The sequence below is a fragment of the Ornithodoros turicata genome, chromosome 1, assembly GCF_037126465.1.
Source record: "Ornithodoros turicata isolate Travis chromosome 1, ASM3712646v1, whole genome shotgun sequence".
NCBI lineage: Eukaryota > Metazoa > Arthropoda > Arachnida > Ixodida > Argasidae > Ornithodoros > Ornithodoros turicata.
Genome location: NC_088201.1, coordinates 165,964,506 through 165,986,266, shown reverse-complemented (window position 1 = coordinate 165,986,266; position 21,761 = coordinate 165,964,506). Strand labels below are relative to the sequence as shown.

Sequence of the window (21,761 nt, the reverse complement as noted above, 5' to 3'; positions counted from 1 at the left end):
AAGCAACGAGGGCGCCTGGCAAAAAAGAAGGGGTCCCATATTCGAGTGTTCGTGGTGGGAGGCCCGGCGGCTCCACCGCCTCCCTATAGTGAAGCGCCTCCACCGAGCTATTTAGAGCAACACCAACAAACACTCTGTAGGGGTCGCGGGCAAGGGTTGGCGCCCAACACGCACGAACAAACGACCAGCAGCAACCTTTCGCCGTCGCCGGTCGAGGACATGATGATGATGATGATTCGGGTTTTCATGGCGCATAAGCAACGAGGGCGCCTGGCAAAAAAGAAGGGGTCCCATATTCGAGTGTTCGTGGTGGGAGGCCCGGAGGCTCCACCGCCTCCCTATAGTGAAGCGCCTCCACCGAGCTATTTAGAGCAACACCAACAAGAACTCTGTACACTCTAAATATTTTCACACCTTTAAAGGTGTAAAATTGGTGTATTCTCATGTATTACACCTATTTTACACCCTAGAACCTTGGCTTGAAAATTTTCGAGGGTGTAACTATGGTGAATTACACCCTTTTATGAGACATTGTCAGGAGGGTGTGATAAGGGTGCAACAGGCGGTGTATTTGGATGTGGGACAGGCTCCATTACACAGGCTAAATGTATTCCTGTTCCTGCGCAGTGTTGGAGTGCTTGTGGTACTCAGAACTTAAGCTTGTGATACAAGTTGTGATATAAAGACCAAAACCTTCTATTTCTGATTAATTTCGTTAGATTTATCTAGTTTTTGTTTTGTTATGTCTGTTATTGTGAATTCACATTGATGCAGTGCTAGCGATTTGTTTTGCGATTTGCTTTATTATAGTTTGCTTTATATAGTTGCACAATTGTTGTGATGCTGCTGTACGTTATTGAAGGGGCGTGCCCTCGTCAAGCTGCTGATGATGATTCAGGTTTTTATGGCGCACGGACAACTAAGGTCATAGTGCGCCAAAGCTATGGTGAAAAGACAATGGGGATGGTTGGTGACTATGTAAAAGCAGCAAGATTAAACTAAAACCATAGTTTTAGAAAGGTTTAGACAGTAAAACATGATGCATGAGCAGCGCTGGGTAAAACTATATTGTATTTAAATAGCCAATATCTTTAAAATAGTTAAAAACTCTCATGAAGGGTAAAAGAGGCTCATCACCCAACAACAAGGCTGGGTGAAGTGGCAACTGATATTTGTAAAGCTCTTTAAAGTGATAGTGACGATGAGGTTCATGTGCAGGACACGTGATTAGGATGTGCAGCACAGACAGCTGCTCCCCACACTGCGTACATTCCGGTGGTTCCTCCCGGCGCAGTAAAAAACCATGTGTGAGGTGTGTGTGACCAATGCGTAAACGACTAAAAACTACTGAATGGAGACGATTTTTAAAACTCGGTATGCTTCCTAAAATTGTGTTTTTTGACATCCAAAGCTTGTTGTTTTCTCGTGTAGCCCACTCTCGTTGCCATTTCACATTAATTTTCCTCCTCAGGACTGACCTAAGGTCTTGAGAGGGACACTCCAAAAGGCTCACTTCAGAAGAGAGTGCAGCTGCAGCTGCTGCATCTGCGAGTTCATTGCCGGGTATCCCAACGTGGCTGGGCACCCAGCAAAAACCTAAACAGAGACCTTTTTTGATTACCTTGGTCGCAAGATATCGGGCCCTTAATACAAGGTGATTTTTCTGTTTCTGTATTGTACAGATGGCTTTAAGAGAACTCAGTGAATCGCTGTAGATGATCGAATACTTGATCTCACGGTCTAAGATGAAGCTAAGCGCCATGATTATTGCATATAGCTCTGCAGTAAAAACTGATGCAGAGTTGGGAAGCCGCTGTGACTTCGTGCAAGATTCAGTAACCATTGCACAAGAAACGGATGTGTGTGTCTTTGACCCATCGGTATAAAAGGCAGTGTGATCTCCAAAGCTTTCGGCTACATAACTGAATTCTTGCTGGAGCACACATGGTGGAGCGCCATGTTTGTTATATTTAGCTAAAGAGTAATTGCATTCTGGAAGTACGTCCCACGGCGGGGCTCCCACACACGCTTGCAAAATTGGGGTGTCATACTCAATGAACTCATACGTTTCGATTCCCTGTAGCACACGCATACTAAAAGGAGGTATAACTGTGGGTTTGCTGAGAAAGAACTGTTTAAACCGTGTCTCCCTCACAGACTGGAGTGCAGGATGTTCCGGATAGCCTTTCACTCTAAGCGCATATGATGCTGAGAGGTAGAACCTACGTCTCTCCAACGACCACTCCTTGGATTCGACATATAGACTCTCAACTGGTGATGTACGAAAGGCACCAGTTATTAAACGCAACCCCTGGTGGTGAACTGGGTTCAAAATCTTGAGAGCAGATTCGCGGGCAGATCCATAGACAATGCACCCATAGTCCAATCTTGACCTCACTGTCGAAATGTAAATTCTATGCAGCGTGTCACGATCTGCGCCCCAGGATCTGTGTGACAGCACCTTTAAGAGGCTTAGGGACTTGATGCATTTAGTTTTAAGGCTCTTAATGTGCGGTAGGAAAGTAAGTTTGCTATCAAACGTGACCCCAAGAAATTTGTGCTCACTCTTAACAGTGAGGTCCTGCCCATTCAGCTTAAGAGTAGGTGAAGGAAGCATTCCTCTGACCCTAGAGAAGTGAACACAGACAGTTTTCTCGTGCGAGAACTTAAACCCATTTTCGAGGGACCATGTGGTAAGCTTGTTTAGAGCTAGCTGCATCTGACGCTCGCATATTGCTAGATTTGTAGAAGAATATGATATTTGAATGTCATCTACGTATAAGGAGCATGACATGGAGCGAGGAATTACATTGGCTACTGAATTGATTTTCACAAGGAAGAGAGTAACACTCAGGACAGATCCCTGTGGCACTCCATTCTCTTGAACCAGAACACGAGATAGCGTCGTTCCAAGTCGTACTTGGAATGTCCTGTTTTGTAAGAAGTTCATGACGCACCTGAGTATGCACCCCCTGACCCCAAAAGAGTACAGATCTTGTAGGATACCATACCGCCAAGCGGTATCGTATGCCTTCTCAAGATCAAAGAAAACAGAGAGGCAGTGTTGTCTTCGGACGAAAGCTTCACGTATCATTGTTTCTACTCGAACCAGGTGGTCCGTTGTGGACCGCCCGCCACGAAAACCACACTGAAGTTCAGAGAGACATTTGTTTTCCTCTAGAAAATGGACGAGCCGACCATTGACCATACGCTCAAATGTTTTGCCGATGCAGCTTGTGAGAGCGATAGGTCGATAGCTAGTTGGATTTGAAGGGTCTTTTCCAGGTTTTAACAGTGGAACAACGGTGGCAGTTTTCCATGCGGAAGGTAATGTGCTGTCTGCCCAGATTCGGTTGAAGAAACGAAGCAAGCATTCTTTCGATGTTTCGGACAAGTGCTGAAGCATGGAATATGTCACTCGGTCTGGACCAGGTGAGGTAGCCTTTGCTGAAGATAATGACCTCTGCAGCTCTATCATAGTAAATGGCTGATTATATCCATGGTCGTCCCCGCCACTCATTCGAATTGTCTTCTTTTCTGCAGTGTCTTTGATCTTAAGAAAGTTTTTACTATAATGAGATGAGTCAGAAATTCTTTGGAAATGCTCCCCAAGCGCATTCGCCTGCTCTTCTAGGCTTTCACATACCTGACCGTTAACTTCTAAAAGAAGGACGGAATGACTGATGTGTTCTCCTCTGATTTTGCGAAGTCTGTCCCATACCACTTTGGATGGGGTGTTACAAGACAGAGACGATACAAAGGCGTGCCAAGAGGACCGCTTAGCTTGTTTGCGTGTCCACCTGGCCTTTGCTCTTGCCTTTTTAAAAAGTAGGAGATTTTGTGATGTGGGGTACCTCCGAAATGTGCCCCATGCCCGATTTTGCAGTTTGCGAGTTTCCTCGCATTCACTGTTCCACCAGGGTTTAGGTCGCTTTGGGAGACGACCAGAAGCCTGGGGAATGAATTGTGTTGCTGCATCGAGGATGATGTTACTAATAAGATTGCTAGCTTCCTCGATCGTCACCGTATCAATAGGAATCAGAGAGAGGTCACATTTTTCAGAAAACTGATTCCAGTCGGCTATTTCAAATTTCCACCTGGGAGGGCGTGTCGTCAGAGTGTCGACTAGAGTAAGGTATTTTAACACCACTGGGAAGTGGTCACTTCCAAGTGGGTTTTGTTTTACAGTCCATTCTATCTCCTGAAACAAGGATGGACTGCAAAAAGACAGGTCTAAGGCTGAGAGAGTCTGACTTGAAGAATGTATGTATGTAGGTGCCCCTGTGTTTAAAAGACAGATGGATGTTGATAATAAAAATTTCTCTAACATTTTCCCTCGAGTGTCAGTTCTTGTACTGCCCCAAAGTGGATTATGAGCATTAAAGTCACCTAGAACTATAAAAGGACTTGGAAGTTGGCTGCATAAATCTTCTAATTCTTTTTGTGTAATAGTGTCTGATGGCGGCAAGTATACCGAGCAGACGGTGACGATCCTGTCTAAACACACCTGCACAGCTACAGCTTCCAAGTCTGTAACTAGGTGAATTGCTTTTGTTGGGAGAGATCGTCGTGTGATGATCGCTACACCACCAGATGCTCGGGTGGCGTCACTTCGATCTGTTCGAAATATGTTGTGTCTACGCAGTGGATTTTGTGTTTGGTTGTTCAAATATGTTTCCTGAAGACAAAAACATGTAGCATTATACGTCTCGAAGAGATCGTTCACATCATCTAAGTTAGAAAGGAACCCACGACAATTCCATTGGAGGATCGTGTGCTGCATAATAGTTGCAGTACTAAGAAGTAGTAGTAAGTGTGTCAGAAACTTTTGCCGACTTTGAAAAGCTTTCATCACCTATTTTTTGTTGGAGGTGTGACCCGCGGCCTTGTGGGTTTCTTCCGCGCAGCCGCAAGCTCCTTGTCAGATATGTCAGGGAGTGACCCACTACCCGACAGACTAGCTCTATTCTTTTGGAGGACTTGGGAGCTCGTGCTCGCGAAGGAGCGCTCAGAGCTCGTCTCGTCCTCGCAGTCCATGGATGTGGTCTCCGTGGACTGTGAGGACAGAAGTGGCGTCGGTGTTAGGGACGCCACTGGAGTTTCGGGGACTGGAGGTGGACGTGCACCTCCCTGGACATCTTTTGTGGTTGTCTCTATCAGCAGTGATTGCTCAGTCTGTGTGTACTGTGTTACTAGTTTCACTTTCTGTTTTACGGCTGTGGCAAAAGATTTTTCGAAAAAGATGGGAGCTACTTTTTTCCTTGCTTCTGGGTAACTGATGTTCTGTGTAACCTTAACGTGCAGGACTTCCTTTTCATATTTCCACTTTGTACAGGACCTCGAGTAGGATGGGTGGTTGGAAGAACAGTTGACACAGCAGTCTGGCCCTTTGCATTCTTTAGTCTCATGGTCAGACTTTCCACATCGTGCACAACAGGCAGAGCCACGGCACCCGTCTGCAGCATGTCCAAACCTGTTGCACCGAAAACAGCGCAACGGGTTCGGTATGTAAGGTCGGACATCTGCTGACAGGTAGCCTACTTTTAGTTTTGTTGGAAGTGTGGGCCTGTCAAAAGTCAGTACTATATTTCGTGTGGTGATGTACTCCCCATTTTTACGGATTTTGATTTTGCGTACATCAATGACATCCTGGTCCTTCAAGTTTTCTAGGATTTCTTCCACAGGCACGTCAATCAGTTCTGATACTGCGATGACGCCCCTGCAAGTGTTCAGTGTTTTGTGCAAGGAAGCTGAAATCTTTTTACCCATCATCTCATGTGTGTTTAGAATGCGTTCACAGTCTATTTCATTGGTGCATTTTACGAGAAGGTCGCCAGATCTGATGCGTTTGATTTCAGTTATGTACTTAGACAGTGATGCCACCGCTTTCTCAATGAAAAAGGGTGACATCTTTCCCAGTGGTGTGCTTTTCTCTTTCTCTGTATCTGAAGAAGAAAGTACAATGTATTTTGAAGTGAACTGTTTTGTTACAGTCCTTAAGGCTTCGGTCCGTGGACGCTTTGCGGCCACGATCTCAGTAGAAGAAGAATATTTACCCATGTAGGTTTGATCAATGAGTATTCCAAAAAGGTCACCCGTATTTCATACTCATACATACGGGAAGGTCCCGGAGTTTGACAACCCATCAGCCGGGGCTTGACCAAGTCCCCGACTGCCACCGTTCAAGGTTTCTACCCTTCACCTTAAATCCCCTCGGCACGGTACGGATAACTCCTTAGGACTGGGGGCTGGGGTCCGTGGTGGCGCCACTCACCAAACACCAGCCGAAGCCGGTGCCCCCTGCGGGGAATACAGATGAATACTTCCAAGGAGGTCATGCTGTTCTTCTAACTATACTTTAGGTGGAACATCAAACTTATGTTTCCCTAGGGTGAACAACATGGAAAATGTAGCACATAAGTTCTTATTTGTCAGGTGAAGAATTAGGTAAAGGCTCCTGCCGTCTAAGAGCGACTCGGGCCAAATAGTGCCAAGACACACGATTTATTTTCCCTGCTGTGTTTGCATGTTCTATGCTGGTTTAAGACAAGAATGGTCTTATGTGTCATTGGTTTAAAAAGAGCTGTGACTGTTTTTGTGACTACAGTGATAAGAAAGAAAACATAGGTGTGTTGTTCTTTGTCTGTTGTGACTTGGCTTGTAGCCTGTCAACATGGAGAGTTTCAGCTGACGCTGTGTTGGCGGAGTGTTTCAGATTCTCTTGGTTTCGGTTTGCTTGGCAAGCAGTACAGCTCGTTCCAAGGTGAGGTCGCTCTCCGTTTGCAACTTTGTGGACAGTTTTTTTTTTTGTCTCAAACGTCTGACCACGATGCGATCCCGGAGAAGCTCTTCTTGAGCTACTCTAGGCTTGAGTCTAATGTTGTTGCCCACATCGTTAGAACACTGGGTTGTGCCCCACTGCAGGCAGTGCTACATGGTGTGCAACGTGTGGGCAAGTCATCCTACACAAGCAAGGTGAGAGTTAGAGGAACAGGTTTGACAAAAAATCGCTCCTTAATGAAGGCAAATTGTGCAACTTTTGAACACCACCAGGCTTAGGTAGTGGCAGATATAATGACCACAGAAAAGGAATTGGGACAATGAGGTAAGTGTTTACTTGAATAGTGTGAATGGATGATGATGATGATTGGAGTTTTAATGGCGCATTGACAACGAAGATCATAATGCGCCATAAACTGAGGTATGATTGAGACAGTGGTGATGATATGGTTATTTAAGAGTAAACACGATGACTAATAAAAGATGAGTGTATACGTGTAAAACATTACTCTGCGACTATAAAAGGCTAATAACGCCAACGTCTCTCAGGAAATCAAAGACGCTTGTAAAAGGGACGAGAGCCTCTTCACCAAGCAATAGGGCTGGGTGAAGAGGTAAGAAGTATTTATAAAATACCTTGAAGTGATGTTTGCGATGTATTTCATGATGTGTGCATGTGATGAGTATGTGTACGACAGACAGGAGCTGACCACAGTGCGCACACTGAGGTGGCTCCTCTCCCCGAAGTAAGAAACCGTGTGTAAGGTAAGTATGGCCTATACGTAGCCTTGCTCGTAAAGTGCACAACAGGCGGTTTTCCAGCCGGTCTCCTGCATCCTGAATGTGAGGTTTAACCAAGTGGAGCTTATTATTTGTCTGTGTGTTCCAAAAGGCTTGCCACAATCTGTGCAGTGATTTCTTGAGTGCCGATCTCATGTCTTGCACGGACATCTCAAAAGGTGTGACGTCATTTTGGAGAGCAGCTGCAGCTGCTTGATCTGCCAACTCATTGCCTTTGATGCCTACGTGGCTGGGCACCCAGCATAGGATGAGGGAGTACCCCTTTGTTCTTATCAAACTGGCTAAAGATCTTGCTCGCTGCACAAGCAAGTTCTTTGTTGTGTGCTGACTACAAATTGCGTTAATGGAACTCAAGGAGTCTGTATATATAACAGAGGACTTTATGGAATCTTGAAGGATGTAGTTGAGAGCCAAGATAATGGCGTAAACCTCGGCAGTAAAAATTGATGCAAATGTTTTTATACGATGAGACCTTGTGTGCGCGCCACAAATCATGGCACAAGTCACTCCTGCACTAGACTTGGACCCATCTGTGTAAATCTGAGTATGGGTATCAAAGCTGTCTTTCAAGTGTGCAAACTCTTGTTGAAGTACTGATGAGGCACTGTCTTGTCTCTTGTATTTTGACAAAGAGGTGTCAGACCTTGGAGGTGGTTCCCAGGGTGGGAGCTTTCTGCTCCACTCTACAACTTGTAGGTCACAGGACGTGAAACCGTGGCAATCAAACTCCGATGCAATTCGCAAGGAGAATGGAGGGACCACAGAGGGCTTGTTAATAAACAGCTGTTTAAAGCGTGTGTGCTTGACGCAAGTCGAGGCTGGATTTTGGGGTTGACTATGTATTCTAAGTGCGTACGACGTACCGAGGTAAGAACGCCGTCTTTTCAAGGAGCATTCCTTTGATTCAACGTATAGACTCTGTACTGGAGACGTTCGGAAGGCGCCAAGCACGAGCCTGAGCCCCTGGTGATGGACAGGGTCCAGGGCTTTCAACACCGACTCGCGAGCAGAGCCGTAGACAAAGGACCCATAATCAAGTTTCGAGCGAATACATGCAGTATACACTTTGTGCAGTGTCTCCTGGTCTGCACCCCAAGATCTGTGAGAAATTATTTTTAGAATGTTTAATGATTTGACACACTTTATCTTTAGGTTTTGGACATGAGCCTTGAAGGTCAGCTTCGAGTCGAAAGTGATGCCAAGAAATTTGGCTTCTGGTTGAACAAGGATATCTCGTCGGTTAAGCTGCAGTGTAGGTGGTGAAAAGAGTCCTCTAATCCTAGAGAAATGGACACACACAGTTTTCTCAGCTGAAAATTTAAATCCATTTGATGAAGACCACTTGGCCATATTATTGATGGCTACCTGCATCTGTCGTTCGCATATTGACAGGTTCGCGGAGCAACAAGATATTTGAATGTCATCCACGTACAAGGAGAAAGATATGGTTTGATTTGATTTGATTCGGGTTTTATTGGCGCATCAGCTACAGAGGCCATAATGCGCCAAATACCACTGAAGACTAGTTAGTTAAAAGGTACATGTGTAGGACTAAAATGAGTAACTGTGCATTAGTATTTAAAATCACAGATGCGTTAAAAAGCCAGTATCTTTAAAAAACCTATACACGTTCTCAAAAGGAACAAAGCTGTCATCACCCAGCAGAAGCATTGGGTGGAGGGGCAAGAAGGTTCTATAAAAGGGAGCAAAATGATGTTGACGAAGATGTTGGTACGCTGGACACGTGATCAGGATGTGAATGATCGAAAGCTGTTCCCCACAGTGGTTGCATTCCGGTGGGTCTTCTCCTCGTAGAAGATACCCATGCGTCAAGTATGTGTGTCCCAAACGAAGGCGAGAGGATAGCACTTCATATAGTCGACTGGACATACCAGGTGAACTAGAGCCTACATAGGGCTTGATACTGTGTAATTTATTATTGGTTTGCCGGTCCCAAGATGTCTGCCAGTCGTTATTGATGCATCTTTTTAGACATAGTTTGAGGTCTTGATATGGAATTTCGAAAGGGGTTATGTCACTAGTTAGCGCAGCCGTAGCAGCATGATCAGCTCGCTCATTGCCAGGTATCCCAACATGACTGGGTACCCAGCAGAAGAGTAGCTGATAGGCCCTATTAGCTATAGTGCTTGCCAGGCTCCTTGCACGAGCAACTACCAGGTTTTTAGTGGGGTGTATGTTACAAATAGCCTGCAGAGAACTGAGAGAATCTGTGTATATTACTGATGATCTTATGTGATTTTGTAGGATGTAGTTGAGGGCTAAAATTATTCCATACACTTCAGCAGTAAAAATAGACATGGTGCTCTTTAGACGGTGTGAACGTGTAACTATTCCAGTAACCATAGCACATGAAACCCTGGTATTTGTTTTTGATCCATCAGTGTAGAATTCAATATGGCTGCCAAAGGTTTCCTTTAGGTGCTCAAATTCCTGTTTCAATACAATGCTTGGCGTATCACGTTTGTCGAAACTGGTCAGTGATTTATCACATTTTGGATAAGGTTGCCATGGTGAGATTTTTTTGCTGCACTCAAGGATCATTGAGTTATATTCTGAAAAGCCATAGTGCTCAATTTCCTGCGACATGCGCATACTAAATGGCAATACCGCTGAAGGTCTGTTCAAAAAGAGCTGTTTATATTGTGTGTCTTTTATAGCAGGGATCGCCGGGTTTTGTGGGTAGCCTCTAATCCTTAATGCATACGACGTACTCAGGTAGAACCGCCGTCTTTCGAGAGACCATTCATTGGCTTCTACATAAAGGCTCTCGACTGGCGAGGTCCGGAACGCTCCAAGGACCAGGCGCAGTCCCAGGTGATGTACAGGGTCCAACATTTTCAGAGTAGAAGGTCGTGCTGACCCATACACCACACAACCGTAATCAAGTTTTGAAAGGACAGTGGAGACATAGATCCGGTGTAATGTATCGCGATCTGCGCCCCATGATCGGTGTGAGAGTACCTTTAAAATGTTCAAAGACTTAATGCATTTTTTCTTGAGAGTTTTCAGGTGGGCTGAGAAAGACAGTTTTTCGTCGAAAATGAGACCGAGGAATTTGTGTTCAGGTTTCACGCTTATACTTTGGTTGCACATAGAAAGGGTGGGTTCTGGGAACATTCCCCGAACCTTCGAGAAACGAACACAAACTGTCTTGTCGGGAGAGAATTTAAAGCCATTTTCCTGAGACCATCTAACCAGCTTATTTATTGTTAGCTGTAGCTGACGTTCGCACACCGATAAGTTAGAGGAGCAATAAGAAATCTGAATATCGTCGACGTACAATGAATACTTGATTGATGTAGGGATAACACTTGCTATAGAGTTCATTTTTACGATGAAAAGGGTCACGCTAAGTACGGACCCCTGCGGGACACCATTTTCCTGGATGAATGGACGAGATAGTGTTGTCCCAACTTGTACCCTGAAAGATCTCCCCTGTAGGAAATTGGTAATACATTGGAACATTCTGCCACGTATACCAAGTGCATGCAAGTCTCGAAGGATACCATATCGCCATGCTGTATCGTATGCCTTCTCTAGATCGAAGAAAACAGACATACAGTGCTGTTTCCTGACGAAGGCTTCTCTAATGGTAGTCTCCAAACGCAAAAGTTGGTCGACTGTTGAGCACGCAGCTCTAAAGCCACACTGATATTGATCTAAACAATTATTTTCTTCCAGAAAATACATAAGACGGTTGTTGACCATGCGCTCAAAGGTCTTCCCCAGACAACTTGTCAGCGCTATGGGTCGGTAACTGCACGGATGCGAGGGATCTTTTCCTGGCTTCAGCAGTGGAACTATGATTGCCTCCTTCCAGCCAGAAGGGAGAACACCTTCTAGCCAGACAAAATTAAAGAAATCCAGGAGAGAATTTAATGAAGTTAACGACAGATGTTTAAGCATGGAGTACACTATGCGATCAGGTCCAGGTGCTGAGTTTTTAGGGGATGACAGAGCCCTTTGTAGCTCCGCCATTGAAAAAGGTGAGTTGTAACCACACCTCTCATCTAACCCACTATCAAGTGTTTGCCTTTCAGCAGATGATTTAATCTTTAAGAAATCTCTGCTGTAATGGGATGAACTTGACACTCGTTGGAAATGTTCCCCGAGGGCATTGGCCTGCTCCTCCATACTTTGACACACGGTGCCATTTATTTGTAACAGTGGTACACAGAAACTTGTATAATCGCCCTTTATTTTCTTTAGTCTGTCCCATATTATTTTTGATGGAGTTGTAGCATTTAAAGATGATACGAAATTTCTCCAAGATTCTTTCTTTGCTTGCTTTCGCGTCCAACGTGCTTTCGCTCTAGCTCTCCTGAAAGCAATTAGGTTTGTTATAGTGGGGTGTCTTCGAAAGACACCCCACGCTCGGTTTTGTTCTTTGCGTGTGCTTTCACAATTGCTCGTCCACCAAGGCTTGGAGCGCTTGGGGAGTCGGCCGGATGTTTGCGGAATGGACTGTTGAGCGGCATTTATAATGGTATGAGTGATCAACTTATTTGCCTCCTCAACATTCAAACCCTCAAAAACAGAAGATGGGAAATTGGCTTGTCTTTCAAATATGTCCCAATTTGCCTCTTGTAATTTCCACCGTGGTGGACGTGTTCTTATGTTGTTAGTGTGACCGTGAAATTTGATAATGAGCGGAAAATGGTCGCTACCTCGGGGATTCTGTTCGACTGTCCAGTCAAGAAGCTGAAAAATGGATGGGCTGCATAGCGAGATGTCTATGCAAGAAAAATTTTGTGTCGAAGAGTTCACATAGGTAGGTAGCCCAGTATTCAGAAGACAGAGTGACCCCGAAAGGAGGACCCTCTCCAACATTTTCCCCCGTGCATCTAGTTTTGCACTTCCCCACAAAGGATTGTGGGCATTCAGGTCGCCTAAAATCACAAACGGCTGGGGGAGTTGATTGCATAGATTTTCGAAATCTCTTTGCTCTATTACCACTGATGGGGGCAGGTAGAGTGAACATACTGTCAAAGTCCTGTCGAGGCACACTTCGACTGCTACTGCCTCCAAGTCTGTAACGAGTGGAAAGTGTTTTACGGGTATGCACTGCGGAAGGACTACAGCCACACCACCAGATGCACGTGCGCTGTCTGTGCGGTCCTTCCTGAAAACATTATGGCGACGGAAAGGGTTTAAGTTTTCTTTGTGTAGGTATGTTTCTTGCAGGCAGAAGCAGACAGCTCGGTACTTTTCAAACAGATCGTGTACATCATCAATGTTACTGTAGAGGCCTCGACAATTCCATTGAAGGAACACCTGTCCCATAATTAGGATGGAAATAAGGAAGAGCAAAGGGAGTCTGCACATTGGGCGTTAAGGGGGTGTGACCCTTGGCGGGGGAAGCCTCTGTTTCTCCCTTGACTTGCCTCTACCTCGACCTCCAGGTTTTTCTCTTTGCTCCTTCCCTTGCGAAGGAGCTCTCTGGTCCAGTGTACATGGAAGACTTGACGATGATTTCTGCGACATGCAGTCATCATCGTCAAGCTCCATTGAGTGTGTGGCAGTCTGCGATGAGCTCCCAGTGAGCCCATCCCAAACTGAAAGCCCGCCATCAACCTCCGTGGAGATTGTGGAGGGAGCCTGCGGAGGCGAACTCTCCGCAGACTTTTCTTGTGTTTGGGGAGTGTGGAGTGGAGGCCCACAGGTTTGGGTCCCCACGGATACTCTGAGCGATGCCACTCCCCGGCGCACCGCTTCAGAGAAAGATCCTCTTTTCTGAAACTCCATTTGTGTCTTCGCTGCTTTGTATGTCAGCTTCTGTACAGTTTTAATTCTCAAGATTTCTTTCTCGTCGCTAAAGCGTGGGCAACTTCTTGAATAGGATGGATGATTGCCTTCACAGTTGACACAACGTAAAGTGTTTTTACACGACTCTGGAGCATGGTCATTGCCATCCCCCGCGCACTTGGGGCAGATCAGGTGCCCACGGCATACTTGGGAATGGTGGCCAAATCTCTGGCATTTGAAACATCGACGCGGGTTAGGTATATAGGGTCGGACATGGCAGTTTACATACCCAGCCTTTATTTCTGTAGGAAGTGTGTGCAACTGAAAGGATAAGATGATGTGCCTGGTTGGTATTTCTTTGTTGTCCCTGCGGATGGATATCCGTTTGGCACTGATCACCCCTTGGTCTTTTAAGCCGTCCTCGATCTCTGTTTCGGAGCACTGCAGTAACTCCTCGCTAGAGATAACACCTCTGACTGTGTTGAGGGTGCGGTGTGCAGTTACTGAAACTGGAATACTACCAATCTGTTTTACTGACAATAGTGCTGAGCTCTGCTGCCTGCTCTGGACCTCAATGTGGATGTCACCAGTTCTCAATTTCTTTGCACTGTACACTTTACCAACTACTTGTTCTAGAGTTTTAGCGACTAGAAAGGGAGAGATAGTAGCTAGTGGTTTTGTCTCATCTTCAGCATGAATGATCAGTATCTTCGGGAAATACGGTTCTGGAGAGGAATTAAAAAACTGCAATGTTTGCACATCGGTGCGGTGCCTTTTGTGGCGCCGATCATGTTTTTTAGGGTTTGAGTTATCCATAAGGGAGGGAAGTTATTCGGTGCAGAAGTGTGTCACCCACCATGGAGCCCAACGAGGGAACGTGTCCCACACGTTAACACTGCCTCTACACTATACCCGAGTGCAGTTTTCTAAAGGAAGAAGTACTGCCCAAGGTTGACCCTTGCCGCCAAAGAAGGTGAAAGGGGAAAAGGAGAGAAAGAAGGAGACCAAGGAAGAGAAAGTAATGAAAAGGGAGATGACGACTAGCTGAATAATCCTGGCCGGGTCTTCCAGGACCACCCGACTATGGGAAGCAGGGGCCAAAGCGGTGTGTTGCTTTCCCGGAGGGGCCCCGAAGGGTCCTAACCAACCTCCGGGTCCGCTCAACCACCAGGATCCCCCTTTCCCCAGACACGGGAAAGCCACGCACAGCTATACGTGGGGGTCTCCCTCCTGCGGCGACCCAACCCTGAGTGCAGGAGGGGGCTACTGCGGCTGCTGCCGGGCGATGGGGGGCGCCAAGTTCCCGACGCCGGGGAGAAAGATATGGAGCGTGGGATGACATTGGTCACTGAGTTGATTTTCACAATAAATAAGACAACACTGAGAACGGACCCCTGCGGGACACCATTCTCTTGTACGAAGGGGCGGGATAGAGTGGTTCCCAATCGCACTCTGAAGGATCTGTGCTGGAGGAAGTTTGAAATGCATTTAAGGAGTCTGCCCTTCACGCCAAAAGAGTAAAGATCCTGCAGAATACCGTGTCGCCACGCGGTGCCATACGCTTTCTCTAAATCAAAGAAAACGGATAAGCAATGTTGTCTTCTGACGAAGGCTTCACGGATAGTGGTTTCTAGCCGAACAAGGTGATCCATAGTGGAGCACCCCATTCGAAAACCACATTGAAATTCAGAAAGGCAGTTATTTTGTTCCAGATGATGAACCAGCCGGTTATTGACAATTCGCTCAAACGTCTTCCCAATACAACTCGTAAGGGCGATAGGTCTGTAACTGGCTGGATTGGATGCTTCCTTTTTTGGCTTGAGAAGGGGAATGACAGTCGCAGTCTTCCATAATAATGGTAGTGTTCCCTCTGCCCAAATGCGGTTAAAGAAAAGGAGCAACATTTTTTTAGAGTCATCAGACAGGTGGCACAGCATGGAATAGGTTACTCTGTCTGGGCCAGGGGCAGTGGCTTTAGCAGCGAATAGAGATCGCTGAAGCTCCACCATCGTGAACGGCTGATTGTATGCGTACTCATCACCACCACTCATTGGAATTTTTCGTTTCTCAGCATTTGTTTTTACTCTAAGAAATTCGGGACTGTAATGGGATGAATCAGAGATGCGTTCAAAATGTTCTCCGAGCGCATCCGCCTGTTCTTGTAGGCTTCCGCACACCTGCCCATTTACTTCTAAAAGAGGGATTGTATAACTGCGGTGTTCTCCTCTGATTTTGCCAAGTCTGTCCCACACCACTTTGGATGGGGTACTGTGAGATAGGGAAGACACGAAGTTGTGCCAAGATGACCGCTTTGCTTGTTTCCGCGTCCATCTGGCCTTGGCTCTCGCCTTTTTAAACAAAAGAAGATTTTGTGATGTGGGGTACCTCCGAAATGTACCCCACGCACGATTTTGAAGTTTACGAGTTTCCTTGCACTCGCTGTTCCACCATGGCTTCGGTCGTTTCGGTAGACGACCGGAAGTCTGGGGGATGGATTGTGTTGCTGCATCGAGGATGACGTTGGTAATTACATTGTTGGCCTCTTCAATCGTCATCCTCTCCACAGGGATTAACGACAGGTCACATTTTTTGGAGAAAGCATCCCAGTCGGCATGTTGGAACTTCCATCTAGGAGGGCATGCTGTTAGACTATTGACTGCACACATATATTTCAGGACCACTGGAAAGTGATCACTACCAAGTGGGTTTTCTTCCACGCTCCATTCTAAATCTTGATATAGAGATGGACTGCAAAGAGATAAATCTAAGACCGAGAAAGACTGACTTGAACAGTGGACGTACGTCGGTGCTCCTGTATTTAAAAGACAGATGGAGGTTGATAACAAGACCCTTTCCAACATTTTCCCTCGGCTGTCGCTTCTTGCACTGCCCCAAAGCAGATTGTGGGCATTAAAGTCGCCTAAGAGTATAAATGGAGTTGGAAGTTGGCTGATTAAGTGTTCTATATCCCTCTGTGCAAAACTTCCTGATGGTGGCAAATAGACCGAGCAGATGGTGACAATTCTGTCCAGACACATCTGCACGGCTACGGCTTCCAAATCTGTAACCAAGTGGACCTCTTTGGACGGAACAGTTCCTCGTGTGACGATAGCCACACCGCCAGATGCACGAGTGGCGTCTATTCGATCTCTTCGAAATAGATTGTGTCTACGAATTGGATTTGGTGTGTGTGTGTTTAAATATGTTTCTTGGAGGCAGAAACATGCTGCATTGTACTTGTCGAAGAGATCGTTAATGTCGTCTAAGTTAGAAAGTAAACCACGGCAGTTCCACTGGAGAAAGTGGTTCATAACGGTCACACTAAAAAGGAGGAAAAGAAAGCGCAGCACTTGGTGAAACCGACTAGAAAAGACTTGTACCATTTAGGGGGGTTGGACCCTTCGCGGGGGTTGTTTCTGTTGTTCATTCCCTTTGAAACCCCTTCCTCGTCCTTTTTCTCGTTTTTCCTTCCCTTGTGAAGGAATGCTGGGAAGGCTCGACGATGACTTCTGCGACATGCAGTCGTCATCGTCGACCTCCATACTTTGGGTGCCTTTTTGGGAAGGGGCTTTTACGACCCCGTCCCAAACTGACGGTGTGCCATCGACCTTAGAGGAGGCCGTGGACACCTCTTCCTGACCAGTTGGCACGTTGGTCAGGGAGGAGGAACGCGACACTTGCGCATCCTCATGTTTTTTGGGGGGAGTGTGGAGTGGAGGCCCCAGAGTCTGGGTCCCCACGGATACACTGAGCGGTGCCACTCCCCTTTGCACCGACTCAGCGAAACTTTTTCCTTTTTTCCGGAAGTCCAACTGTGCTCTAGCTGCCTTGTAGCTCACATTTTGTTCTGTTTTTATTTTCAAGATTTCCTTTTCGTCCTGGAATTTTGGGCAACTTCTTGAGTAGGCCGGGTGATTGCCGTGGCAGTTAGAACAACAAAAACTGTTTTTGCAAGATTCTGGTGTGTGTTCCTTCCCGTCGCCGGCACACTTTGGGCAGACTAGGTGCCCACGACACACTTGGGAATGGTGCCCAAAACGCTGGCACTTGAAACATCTGCGTGGGTTGGGTATGTAGTGGCGCACAGGGCAGTTTACATAGCCTGCCTTCAACTCGGAGGGAAGACTGTGAAGTTGGAATGAAAGAACAAGATGTCTGGTGGGGATCTCTTTGTTGTCCCTACGAATAACAATCCGCTTTGCGCTCACGACACCCTGATCTCTCAAACCCTCTTCGATCTCCGATTCGGAGCACAAAAGTAGCTCATCACAGGAGATTACCCCCTTTACTGTATTCAAAGTGCGGTGTGCTGTCACTGAGATCGGGATCTCACCAACCAGCCTCATCGACAACAAACCCGAACTCTGCTGACTGGTCTCAACCTCGATCTGGATCTCTCCACTTCTCAACTTTTTGGCCTTGTATGTTTTTCCAATCACGTGTTCAAGAGATTTAGCGACGATGAAGGGAGATACCTTATCAAGTGACTTTGTTTCATCATCAGACTTCATTATCAGGATTTTAGGGTACCATTGTTCTTTGTTTTTCTCAAAGAGATGCATGGCTTGAACCTCGTTGCGGCCCCTCTTTCGAGGCCGATCATGTCTTAAGGGAGGGAATTGATTGGAATCCATGAAAGATGGTTGTACATTCGGTGCAGATGGTGTGCCAGCCACCATCGACCCCAACAAGGGAACATGCTACGCATGCTAGCACTTGCCACTGCACGATACCCAAGTGCAGTTTCTAGGAGATAGAAAGAACTGCCCAAGGTTGACCCTAGCCGCCAAAGAAGGTGAAGGGAAGAAATGGAGAGCGAGAAGGAGAGAAAAGGGAAGGTGATGAAAAGAGAGATGGCAACTAGCTGAATAATCCTGGCCGGGCCTTCCAGGACCACCCGACTATGGGAAGCAGGGGCCAAAGCGGTGTGTTGCTTTCCCGGAGGGGCCCCGAAGGGTCCTAAACAACCTCCGGGTCCGCTCAACCGCCAGTGAATGGATGGTATCAAAACCTAGAGAGAACTAATCCAGAGAAGATTGGATTGGATTGAGGTTTTACTGGCGCATGAGCATAATCGAGGGAAAAGCTACTGGCCCGGACATACCAACAAACGAATTCCTGAAAGCCATGGATAATACAACAGCAGAAATCCAAGAAAACATGCAAGTGTGCTCTCACAATTTCTCACAGGTACGAGTTATACAAGAGCTATACGTGACTGTACACGGTTTCTCTTACTGTTCCAAAGTGACTCAAATGATGATGATGATGATGATAATTATTGAGGTCTTATGGGGCACTAGCAACCAAGCCTGTAGACCTCAAATGTGCTGCAAGGGCATACTGTCACTACAAGCATGGGCACACATTAGAATATATGGTAGGCATCTCTCCAGCTGGGATGATCACGTACGTCAGCAAAGGATATGGAGGACGAGCCTCAGACAAAGTCATTTTTTTTTATCAGAGTAGGACAAAGGCTTCCTCCTCGATTCGACGTGTGCAAACAACTTGATAACTGCGGTACTGCCTCCATTCCTTCACCAGAAGAAACAGTTGACAAAACAAGAGCCATGAAGCAATACACTGGGTTCAGTATGCACACCATGCTTGCTTGCAAAGCAAACACAGGCGCTTTTCTCAGTGGATAACTTCGATCCGTTCTTATCTGCCCATTTGGCCAAAAGAGGAAGAAGGGGGCAGCGAGCATCTGCTTGGCAAAACAGAGATAGAGAGAGGGCGAACTCAAAGTTCATGCCTAAGTTAAAGCAGCAGTTGGATGACCGGCTGTTCGGAGAAGCTGTTCCGTCTGATTACTGCCTGTGTGGAGAGGCTTGGTGTAAGTTCTACCAGGAAATTGGTTATGGTACCTGTGACCACGCGGTTTGTTGGTTTTCATGTTCAAATGATTTTCGATCACATTCAAGCGTTGCGTCCACAGGCCATCCAGCAGTCACAGATGTCCGTGCAGGACTTGTATATTGTGACTTTGCATTTATTTGACTACCAGCTCCACCAGGCACTGAGGTCCCAGCAGGCCCGGCCAGATCCTACCATCCATTTTCCGATGGTAATGATTGAGCCACAGACTGCTCAGCTCCTTGACAGCTTGACTGTCTACTTCCGGCCTTTGGCAAGCTTGGTCGGTTCAGCTGGTGTGGTGGAGTTCAATCAGTCCACCTACTGCGCCTACCTCTCTGGACTTGAAAGAGGCCGGATGTTGAGGTTAGTGATGGTGCAGGAACGAGGAGAAGAGTCGAGCCAGGTCGAAAGATTCTCGACGCTTTTCTGGTGTCGGCAGAAAACCTGGACCGCGTGGTTGAGGCGTTGTCCAACCCTGAGACTCCAGAGGCCATGAGGGTGGCGTTCTGGGGCATTTGTCCATTACCTGGATCAGAATGGGACTTAGATGATGGTGGTGGTCCCATCCTACGAAATGCCATTGCATACACAGTGCCGTTGCCTAGAGCGTTGCAACGTGTGCGGCTGTGTCTTGCCGCTTGTCAGCCTCGCCTTGAGCGAATGTTGTGTCCGTTGAGGGTGAACGGACAAGGACAACCAGCGATGTTGGTGTCGGTGAGTGTGTCTGGACTGCCCAGGACTGCAGGCGATAAGGACGCTGAGGTAGTTTATCCTCAAGAGATGATCCTCCGCTCTCCTTTTGTGATGTCGACACGCGCCCTTGCCGCTGCTGGGTATTGTGGGCTCGGTGAATGGCGACAACAGGTACAGTATGCTTTTCGCTTCCCTAATCGTCGCGGAAGCTAGCAACGGTAGTGTAACAAGAACTCAAACTTTCATTCCGCAGTCAGCTAGGGACATTTTGTCCGGGGAACTTTCGTCCGGGGACGATGGTACCTCACTGCGTGGGCAGAAATAATGGTGCAGCAGTCGTTTGATCGATTTTTCTTATTGGTTCACCTGGAGTGTTGATGATGATGATGATGATGATTGGAGTTTAATGGCGCATTGACAACAAGAGTGTTGATGAAAAAATAAAGTAAAATAAAAATTAAAAATCAATAAAAGAAAGAGAAGAACGAAGAAAGCTGCAGTTGTAAATGCCGTTATCCTAAGGAACCCACCTCTAGCTCGCACAAAATGTTGTGGTTGTCCTAAAGGAGAAAGGAAAGAGTACTTCTTGCCTCCTCTCCATTAACAAACAAGGGAAATGACCATAACGACTCGTCTCCAACACAAGACAAACATATCTCACACTTGCTGACTGCCTTATGTCAACGAGAATGAAAGTGATCAATTTATTATAATTTATTTTCTGCAGCTTGTTGATTTTGATTGCAGAAGGCTGCTTGCGTGAACGAGCTCCGCGTAATTCTCCATTGCACTGGCGTGAAGTCGTGCAGATTGAAGAGGCGCTTACTACTTGGCCCCTGTTAAGAGGGCAGTACCGAGTGGTGTGTGCAGTGTCACCGCCCGGGTTGTGGCACACCGGACATCTGTAGTTCCGAAGAATTGGACAAGATACAGCGCTGTACACGTTCCACAAAGGATGGCTCATGTAAAAAGAACGTGGTTCACCGTTATTGCGGCAAAATGCGCAGCCGTCAACAGGAGGTCGTGCGTTGCGTAGGTAGTCACCAGCCTGCAGAGCGCTCCTGCAGTCCAATACTGCGTTGCTCCCGGTCACCTTCGGCGAACTAAATACACAAAATGCTTACACTACACAAGTCACACTCTACTAGCCAAACAAGCTAAAGCACGCGTAATATTCTCAAAGAAACCCACAAAAGAACGCCACTAAGGAAGCCAGTGGCAATTCAAAGAGGCACGGCCGCGTCGAGTGAAATAAATTTTCGTTCGCGTCGAGTGAAATTAATAAAATGCGGAAGCGTTGGCTCTTTCTGTTACACGTCATAAAATGAACGCAGGGCGGATACTACGAGGCGCAGATCATCCAGCCGATTATCAAGCAGCCGAGACATACACGGCAACTGCATTGTTCACTATGCTGTGTCAATTACGATGGAAGCTAGTATTCTTGTCAGTTATAACTATGTCCTTTCGCACCGGTATACAGACACACAAGATGGACTTCAAGCCTGTCGTCGAAAGAAACAGGGACCGCTAGGAACTACGGTGAACGAAGCTTCCGGTTCCACAAAACCAAAGATATGCTTTTTTTGCACTCATGTGCAGGATGAGGTGGACAGATATTTTAACCGCTTGGCAAAAGGATACGAATGGATGAGTCTTTTTAGCATTTTGTGGATATTCATAGGGGTTTTCAACCTGCTTTGAAACCCTTTCAACATCTCCTTGGCCTTCAACACTGACAGAATTCCAGTGTCAACAGTAAATACTACTCAAATTGGCCAGTACAACTGCTCATCAATGAACTTCCGGTCATCCAGAGGTTTCGTGAAGTGGTCCTCTTCAGTGTTTGGCTTGGGAAA

At 46.6% G+C, this 21,761-nt stretch overlaps 2 protein-coding genes across 2 annotated transcripts; both read right to left on the bottom strand.

Annotated features, from left to right (window-relative positions):
• Positions 1 to 4,851: 4,851 nt before the first annotated feature.
• Positions 4,852 to 5,910, bottom strand: LOC135389016 (uncharacterized). Its single transcript, XM_064618942.1, has one exon. The coding sequence runs from the start codon at positions 5,908 to 5,910 to the stop codon at positions 4,852 to 4,854; it is 1,059 nt and encodes a 352-aa protein (XP_064475012.1).
• A 7,023-nt stretch (positions 5,911 to 12,933) lies between these two features.
• On the bottom strand, positions 12,934 to 17,909 carry LOC135389012 (uncharacterized). The gene is made up of 2 exons (XM_064618928.1): positions 17,705 to 17,909; positions 12,934 to 14,072 (listed from the first exon to the last, which is right to left on the bottom strand). Exons 1-2 carry the CDS (start codon positions 17,907 to 17,909, stop codon positions 12,934 to 12,936), a joined length of 1,344 nt encoding a protein of 447 aa, XP_064474998.1.
• Positions 17,910 to 21,761: the final 3,852 nt, after the last annotated feature.